The sequence below is a fragment of the Neodiprion pinetum genome, chromosome 4 (assembly GCF_021155775.2).
Source record: "Neodiprion pinetum isolate iyNeoPine1 chromosome 4, iyNeoPine1.2, whole genome shotgun sequence".
Classification (NCBI taxonomy): Eukaryota; Metazoa; Arthropoda; class Insecta; order Hymenoptera; family Diprionidae; genus Neodiprion; species Neodiprion pinetum.
In genome coordinates this window covers 28,893,958-28,903,888 of record NC_060235.2, presented here as the reverse complement: position 1 = coordinate 28,903,888, position 9,931 = coordinate 28,893,958, and the positions used below count along the sequence as shown (strand labels likewise).

The following is a 9,931-nucleotide window of genomic DNA, read 5'->3' as shown; positions in this document are numbered from 1 at the left end:
TGATGGTGATATGGTGCGCCGACCAAAATAACCAGTATTGGTGGATCGCAATTAGACTTCGACGATCTCTTAGATCAAAATAAAGACCGAAAGCTCGTTGCACCGAAAGGAGATTTTTACAATTTTCGGTTTTGCGTCAACGCGAGTTTACGACGCATTTGGGCGTCGAGGTGTAGACCAATGACTAGAGCGTTTAACTAGAAAACTTCACCTTCCTGAAAACCTAACGGAGAATCCCATTGGGTGAAACGCGATGCCTGAAGCGGTGTGGATTTTCAACAATATTTATACCAGGCTTCATTTATTTAAAAAAATAAAATCCGCGAAAGGGGGGGTAATGCAATTTACAAGATAAACAAAAATGTATCGGCGTCATTGGGGCGATCGACAGTCGGGCATCGTTGACGATACATAATTGGGTCATCGAGTATGTGGCTGTAAGCTACGTGGTCTTTCCCGTAGGATATATCTCGATCGTATATGTCGGAGAGAACGTTCGGAGGGCAACCGGCAGCCTCGGGCAGATTGTAAAAGCACTCGAAATCTCTACGGTATATAAAAAATCGTAGACCAAGCTAGCCTGGCTGGGGCGACGATAGTGCTCTCTGTAGGCGTCTGGCCATGCGGTTAATGCGTGTGATTTCCAATTTCCGTTATCCTATTTTACCGACCAATGGCGTAGTGAACTTCGACGAATCTACATCCTTTCGAAAAATAGAGGCTTCTGATTGGCTGGCGGATCTATTGCCTCGCAAAATGATAGTGGGGATGTAAGAACATGGCTGCAACGCAAGCCGAAAGCCAACAAAACGATGTGCATAGTGAAGTGAAATGTATTCAAAAACATTCTCAACTTGGGGTAAATAGCAGCGTAAAGGAATTCAATACCAATGATGAAGTATCCTGTAATGCGGTGCTTAAATATGTGAATCGCGGTGGGCCAAATAATCCCAGTTTAGCGGAGATGAGTCAATACCGCGAGGACATTAGTGGACACCCTACTGCTGCTGGTGCCGTGTATATTAGTGAACAAAATATCGGTGGTAAATCGACGAAAGAGGGATCGCTTGGGGGTGATCACACCTCGAAAGGTGAAACACTTGACACAAGTCATCCGCATGGTTTTGTTGGGAACACCTTGGGCGGTAGTGGGGGAAGGGAGTATAACAGTGATGAGTATTCTAGTAAACAATCTGTCAGTGAAGGGAGCACAGGACATTCAGTGAGTCAATGTGAATCTTCTGATGAACATTACCTGGTCTCTAAAATGGAGTCACCGCGCCTCTCTCACTCTAATCCCCCTGTGTCTGCTGGATTCCCGGGGCAATCCCCAAGATTTTTATCCGGTCAAAGTATATCCCAAGCCACCGGCCCTACGCCTACGCTTAACCAATTGCTTCAAGCATCGAGCCCCGTTCATCGGTTTCACTCCAACTATCCAGGCATGGGGGCAGAGCCGTACCAGCAGCCGTGGCCCATGCAGCGTCCACCTGTCGTACCGCCGGTTTACCCGCAGCCAGGACAACGCCCCCCGCAAACTGTGAGTAGAATGAAACTGCGCGTTTCCCTCCATTCGTCGCTATCATGCAATGAGTATTTTCAGCGCACGAGTTTATAGGGACGACTACACGGGTCTCTGGAATCACTGCTCTGTGGGGTAACGTGAACCGGTGAAATTTCTCCAAATTGTCGTGTCCAAGCTCAAGGGTGTTGAGCTACTAGAAAAACGTGGAGTACCCGAGAAGCTCTGTTGCCTCTTTCACGGGAATACCATATCAAAATTCTGTGACAACGTATCCTGCAATTTGCCATTAAAGTAAAGATTGCGTTTGCTAAAATCTTTCGGACTAATTTCATCTTTTTTATAACCTTGTCTTGGGTCTATGGTCTTACGATTACGGCTGTACAATTCGACATGAATGAAAGCTTTTGCATAAAGAGAAAATATAGCCAAAATGTTTATTTCCCACATTCCATGACTAAAAATACAGGGCTTTCTGTTCGTTAAATGAGAAAATCTTCAGATTATCAGTGATTCCGAGTCACGAATACTGAATCTGAATCAAGGAGTTGCTCGTAACGAATAGCGAGCAAGGATTTTTTCTGATTGCATATTCTGTGATAGTTATATAACTAATATTTTTAAGCATAGCTATCTAAACATGATAGACAGCAACTTAGGTTAAGGTTTCAGGACTTTGGGTATGCGACTGTTCGTGCTTTCCGATAGCGGGATATTAGATCCGTTGCTTTGAAACTGTGGCTACGTGGACTTTGTGGCAAAATTTCGAGTTGTATGAAATAAATTTAGCAAAGAATTTCCTTGTGACATATATCGATAATGTAGCAAGCATTGGTAATATTCTAACTCAGTTTAGAAGTAATGAGGTATCAAATATTATACATTACAGATATGAAATTGTGTAGTATTCACTGAGCTTTGTCATATTACGTGTAAATGAATAATTATACGTACAAAATGGAAATCTATAGCCTTGTCAGGCTATTTTCAGTCAGCTGTTGTTTCAAATTTGGGATACGCAATATTAATTAATATCTATGTGCATAAGGAATAATGTTTCAAGTAAATAGTACGTGTAACACAAGTAGAACAAATTCCCTGAGGTTTCACATTATTGTTAGGTCAACCTGTACGTCAGAGTTCATGAATTTCAAATGCTATAAATCCTTGATGTGAAACTTTTTTTTGTTTGGGAATTGATTATTCGTATATCAAGAAATCAATACCATCAGTAATTCGTAAAATGCACAAAATTAGTCTTTTGTAAACCTCTGCTCAGTAAGATCTAATCTCACATAATTGACCGCAGGTTAAGTTCAATAATTAAACATTCATCGTACCACCCGGACAGATCATATTTCAATTTTTGTTCAATATTCCCAGTGATTGAAAGATTGCACAAAAGCTTGCAGCATATATCTTGGGATAGAAATTAATGTCGACAATCTTTTCAGGGTTCACCAAGGTTACATCCTGGCCCGGGGGGACCAAGGTCCCCAACACCCATGCCATATCCACCCTACACCCAACGCTACTCATCGACATCCCGACCTCATGTACCGTACAGTCACCATCAAGTAAGCAAAAATAATTTACCAAGCTTTATGTACTGCAAGAGTGAACTGCTGTACGATCGTCATGTATTCTTTAAAGAGAAGAATAAAGATCATGCTGAAGTTAATAGCGTTACCATAATGACTTATGCTGAGGAAAAACTGTTATTTTGTGACTTTGGAAATGATTGAAATCAGTAAACCATAATAAATCAAGACATAGGCTTATATTCCGAAATCTTAGTTCCTTCAGCCGTTGTAAAAATAAGAAAATACTAATGTTTTTCCCAATGTTTCGTTGCGATAACGTTACTAACTTCAACCTCGTGCACAATTACATAGCTATGTACAAGTCCTAAAATCTGACTGTTGACTAAACCTATTATTAGTGTGTGTTTTATGGAGTTACATTTATAGTAGCTCTCAACATCTTTTTGAGCACAAATCCCCTGATAAAACCTTAATTGAAACAAAAAATGTCTAGTAGAATAGGAGAAATGCAAAAAAAAAAACTTAGGAGAGAATCAGATAAGATCGTTGAAGTTGTAATCTTAGAATTGACTGTGCATGTTTCTTAAACATGAATATTAACAAAAAAGATTTGTGTACATCTAACATGAAATACTATTACGTTTGTTCATATCCTCACAAGTTAATAGACTCGAAAATTGGAGAAAATTCCTGATCATTTTCTGAGATAATTTATGTATGTAGCAGAACAAATTGAACAATATTTTCATTTTGATATAACAATTCAATACTTGGAAAGTATATGAACGGGTGATACTACTTTTGGAATCACATTTGTATTACATTAAAGAATATGAAAATTGTTTAAATCATCGGTATATGGATTTTAAAGTTGCAAGATTCAGTATTATTTACATTGTAGCGCAGCTTGTAGCAAGATTTTTGCGATCAAAAATAAAACCAATTGATTCATCGAATTTTTTCAACTTTTCAAATATATAGCTATAGTTGGTTGTGTTTGTTCTGTTGCATACCAATATTATTGACCAAATTTACAATATTTAACTTGGAAATGAATTTATAACATTATAATTTGGAGAATATACAAGTAATGGATGTCATTTACACTCATAGCAAATTGAGTAACAGATCTAAATTATGGTAAGAAACGAACCGCAATAGTCAATTATCAAAATATCTTTTTTCCATTGTTTTTGATACATGTAGCTTGCTGCTTATTTGATTACCTGATTATTCGTCCTTTTTCTTATTGATTGTAGCGACACAAGCTTTCGGTAGAAATGGTAGTTAATTATAACACCGTGGAGGAGTTTGATTTTTCCATGTTCTATCATGTTTTAGTTGAACTCGTATGGAGCACAAAGCGGACATCCGCCTAGTATGTATTCAGAACAAAGAGGATGGAATCAGGGTGGACCCACTAATCCACCGCAGATGCCACCAAACCAAGTAAATCCAGCAAGTCAGTCTCCGCAGAGGGCATTGTCACAGTCTCCAGCACCACCACCAGCTGCATCGCCGCAACCTCAACCTCCGAATCAGTCACAGGTTAGTTTGCATTACCATAAGAAACTGTAGAGGCCATTCCCCCTCACAGCAACTTTGATTAATTATTACTTGAGTTGCAAAGCGTGCATTTATTTCATCTTCTACTGTACTGGCTGAAGTGTTACTTTGCAACGAGACTTTAATGATTCCACATTGTTAAGCATACATGTTTATCTATTTTTGAATAGCTGTCCTACCGAATGCACATGATTATCAGAACATAGGAATTGTTGCATACACATGCACAAGTAGCAATAATCAATTTTTTTTTTTCTTTATACTAACACCATAAAGTAATTGCCCACTATTTACTCTGGCATAAATTTTTTAGTACAGAACTTGTCGTAAAACTATGATTGATGGCACATAAATTTCATTTTTCAATGTTAGGGCATATTCACTGCACTATTCACCGGTCACTTTAATTAATACATGTATATGCTGCCACCCAGTCGCGATAGTGCCAAATTTAGAAAATTGAAAACATGACTTACTTCTGCTTATCAAGTGAAAAATTTGCACATAATAGGGTATAGATTAGTTTGTTAAGAATAGAGAGTACTTTTACATGTACTGGGTGTCATAAAATATTCGTTCTCAACCTTTTTTTACAATCGAGTTTGCTGACTGAAAAGAAGCAGGACTCAATAAGATTAGAGAAGTTGTACAAATTATGGTCTACAAATGAAATGAGATTAAAAAGATCCAAAAACTATCCTGGTCAGTACCTTAAATACCACATGAAATTTTCTTCTTGTCAAGCTTCAGACTCACATAATTTTGTTTCAAAGCTGAGAATACTGGTACTTATTCTGACTCTAAATTAATAATTGGTAGGTTTAAAAAGTTCAGTTGAAAATTAATACTTATGACTTACTGAGTTTGTATGAAATGTAAGAAGAAAATAAATGATCTTTATGGCATTTGCCAGAATGCATCCCAGTCATTTGTTATAAAATAAATAGTGTAGTTTTAAACTAAAACATTTATAAAACGACGACTATGATCATCATAGACTAGCTGATTATGTCACACATTTAGTACCGTAAATGCTCACCTAGTTTGGTTCCCAATGTTTAAATTCATCGTTGAACACACTCTTACAGAACCATGTACTGTGCAAACACTAGACAAATCCATCACCGATATTTCAATATGTTCAATCTATCGTTTTAGTTGCTAACTAGATTAACAAAGACAATTATCCAAAGTTGTAGGCCGAGTCATTTCTCTTCTCAAAGTTTCTAAGAACTTCTTCATTATTATAATTATCACTTAATTTAACAAATTTTTCGCCAGAAAAGAATAATGTTACATTCGAATTGACAATTCAACAGATCACACGTTAACAAAAATGACAGCACGGATACAAAAGCAAAACATAAGAATTGTACAGAAACGTTATTTCCTAACTATTAGCTTACCATTAACGAAATTAAATTAAATATCAATACAAATGTTGCAACATTATCTATAACATTCGAATATATCTTCTGATTAATTTAATTATAATTAACATGTATCATTTATGTTACAGAGTTTTCATAATATGCAGCAACGATCCACCACACCAAACGCGCAAGGGATTGATGCTAGCGTGAGTAAAAATTTAATTTTTGACTTGTAATAATGTAATATTTTATTTGCAAATATCTAATATTGTCATATCAAACTTCATAAATACGCATAAACTTTCTGCTCTGGTTTCTATGCTCGATTAAAAAGTACTCGCACATTTTTTTGATTTTCCGTATCTTTGTATCTAACAATGAAATACATAGGTATATCAACTTCTTTATTAGCGTATTTCTGCTACAAATTGATTAGTTAAAAGTATCATATCAACCACCTGCAAATAAAAACAAAATTTACAATACTAAACTTATGACTTTCCAAAGTAACATTAGGCAACAAGTAAATATTGGGTTAGGAATTTACTTCCAGTACATACTAAAGTCAATGAACTTTCTTATTTCATATATTACTTTTCTTCATAATTAACACATGAATGGCACGGAATGTCCATCTTTATATTATCGTCAAAGTGAATTTAATTATTGCAAAATACGAGTCTGATAAAATCCTTAAAATTTTGCTGCGGGGTAGACCTTTTTCTGTAAAGGATTCTCAACATTATAATTCTCCCATTCAAGCAATACATTTTGTGACCATTCAAACTACCAAGAATCATGGGTGATTACAAATTCTTGGTATAGAACTAGAAACGTTCTCGTCCCTCTTGTTATTGAGCCATCATCTTGCTCACTGTTGTTTTTAGCTATGAAATTATTTCTGACAGGAAGTCATTGTAATATTCTACTGTGCTTTAGTCAATTAGACGGATCCTACTTTTCGAAAAATCACTCAGAAACTAAGTGTAATAATGCTTGAAAAATAACTATTTAGTCACGACACCATCACTGTTGCTCAGTGTTGAATTTCAAGCCAATCAAAGAAATCGTCAATTTTGTGTATTTTGGAATCTATGAATTGCATTAACTGCATTAAATTATAAATCAAATAATTTTCAATTAGAATTAATACATTGGAATTTTTAGGAACAGTTGATTTCTTTTCAAATTTCTAAGCTATATGCAAGTCTAATAGACTGTCTACAGATACCGAGTCTAATAAACGACTAGAAATTGCTCTCGGTTTGATACTAGCTATTCGCTGATATTTTGATCCTATGGTAACTTTATTGAGTATCTTGCGTAGATACACAGGTATAATTTCCAATTTCGAAGCATTGAGAATAGATTTGAAATCATACTAATGAAGATAACAATTTCTGCAAGTAGTTGCAAAACCTATAGTTTATACTAGTAGCATATTGTAACAGTGGTTTCAGATTTATTTGCTTCAAATTCAGTTGCACCATTGTTTAATAAAATTGATGGTTTACCAGAATTCAATATAGGTATAACCATACGTGGGTGTATGTATTACCTATATGTTAACGTATGTATATTAAGAAAATTCAATTACACATTTACCATATACTACGGTATATTGAGAAAAAAAAATTAGTCTTATGTGTTGTGCAAATTATAGTAGTCTATATCAAACATAGATTGTTTGTGTCCAGGGAATAGACAACTGACATAAGATTAATTCTGTTGAAAACTATTCTTCTCTTGATAGTGTTCAATGACTTTACATCAGCTTTATTACCCTCAGTATCTTGTTTGTCGTATTTGAACAGTAAGTTCCCATGAATATACTATTGATTATAATTAAAAAATATCTTAGAAAGACTGAATCAATTTCCTCGTAATGTTTGCATTTTGTTTAATTGGTTCGTATCAATAATTTGCATTACTGATATGTGTTGTTTAAAATGTGTTTCAAGTAATACGTAATTTCGTTAATTCTTCGGTGTAATAATACCTGTTATCGGTAGGATTAAAAAAAACTTTCGAATCATTGGTTTTTAGAAGAATGTTTCGCGTCGTTTCAAACTTGCGTTTGCACGGATGCGCTCGCCTGTTTTCCGCGGGATTTCAAATCCCAACGAATATGTTGATAAAAAATAAATTCCTCGCTACTTACGCTTCAATACGCGCGTCATGTTTTAAATTACGCGACACGCGCAAGCGCAAACGCTAGCGCACCTTTATCGCGTGCACGCCATGCGTACGTCACGCATACATGGGTCGCTTATAACTCCCGCCTAATGTCCTATCCGCATCGTCAATATATGACACATACATTTATATATTTATGCTTATATACCGTGTGTATGGGAAAAAATCCCATGAATGTATACACACCGTACACATTTTCTGTGTGAGAAAAAAAGTTCCCTCTCCCCCAAAATTACCTTTAACCATTTTGAAATGTACGTATACGCGAACGTATTACGTGTGTGGTGATTTCAATAATGGTGTGCTCTACGTATATAAGTTTCGCCATGCTCGTCGCAGTATAAACGCGAACGTGTGTATGAGCATTGGCTAATCTACGGTGCCTATGGCTAAGCGAGGACGTCATCCGCTACCTGCCACACTGCAATATTAAAGAACTCGGATTTTTCAGCGCATGGTTTCGGGAGAACGTAATCCCTTCATCTTCCCCCTCTCACTGCTCCCTCTCTTCTTTCTTTTCTTTCCTATTTCTTGTTCTTCCTCTATTTACTCTTTTGTTTCTCCTTTCTTTTATGCAGAGTGATAGCCCGATAACAGAATTGTATTTTGCTGCCGCATTTATCAGTATTCACACATGTGCCGCGCGCACATACGCAATGCGTATACTTATATACGCATACACGCAATTGCGATATCGTTACGTAATACTATTAATCAAATCGTGCCAATTGTACGACACCTAGGGGCATACGCCGCTACAACGCTAAATACTTGGGGGGAAAAAAACTGTTTGAAAAATAAAGATAAATGGCAAAGACATGGACGCTTTGGGCAGTTCTGGTTTCCAGATTTTACATTTTTTTTTCTCTTTTTGTTGAAAATAGGCATTTAGTCGTTCGATCAGAGCTAGTGCTGCGCGGCTGCCGGAGCCCCAGATATTTGCGCCGTCCTTCCTCCCCGCACCGCAGGCAAGCTGGCTCATACGGGTCGGTCGGTCGGTTGGTTGGTCGAATGGTCGGGACTCGGGTGGCTGGCTGGCTCGCTCGGCTCGCTCGTCGCTCTCAGCTTTCATGTTGGATGGTACCCCTCGGTGTGTTCCACGGTACCGGACGCGAACGGTTCGGATTCTCGGGGCCGTTCGTTCCAATGAGCGATTTACTTTTTCCTCTCTCATCCTTCTCTTTCTCCGACTCTTCATCACTCTCCTTTTGTTTTTCCCCTGATATTTCTACACTGTTTTTCTTTATTATTCTTTATTTTTAGTTTTATGTAGCGCGGTACGACATTTCTGCTGGGACCGACTCGGAAAACCTGAATCGGCAATTTTTCTCGTTATATTCTTTTTTCTTGCTTTGGAATTCAAATCAGCCGCGGATGCTTGCCTTGTCATTTAACTAAATTTAATAAAACTTTGTTTCGCTGATGCCTACTCGGTCGGACCTCGCTGTGCATACATCCAGCATGCATATACATGATGTATATTGTACCTTGCTGCTGCACGGCAAATTAAAAATTCTGTAATATTCCTCGATGCCATTCAATCGATCGTCTACGTGGTCTATCTAGAATGCATTCGTATAATATACCAAGTGTATACATATTAACACACACCCGCGCGCGAGCGCATATATATATGTATATATATATACATATATACATGTATACACACACACGCACATGCACATATGACCAGACAACAATTAATTTTTTTTCACTGCAAGGGAAATAAT

General features: G+C 37.0%; 1 protein-coding gene across 5 annotated transcripts in view; it reads left to right on the top strand.

Annotated features, from left to right (window-relative positions):
* Window positions 1–650: 650 nt before the first annotated feature.
* osa (trithorax group protein osa) overlaps window positions 651–9,931 on the top strand; it is a 30,261-nt gene continuing 20,980 nt past the window's right edge. The window contains exons 1-4 of one of the 5 annotated variants that reach the window (XM_046621172.2): window positions 651–1,540; window positions 2,977–3,099; window positions 4,408–4,614; window positions 6,152–6,211. In XM_046621172.2, coding sequence (XP_046477128.1) covers window positions 779–1,540; window positions 2,977–3,099; window positions 4,408–4,614; window positions 6,152–6,211 — 1,152 coding nt within the window. In that variant the 5' untranslated portion in view covers window positions 651–778. The remainder of the gene's footprint in view (window positions 1,541–2,976; window positions 3,100–4,407; window positions 4,615–6,151; window positions 6,212–9,931) is intronic. The other 4 variants (XM_046621166.2, XM_046621165.2, XM_046621168.2 and 1 more) reach the window with 4 other exon arrangements.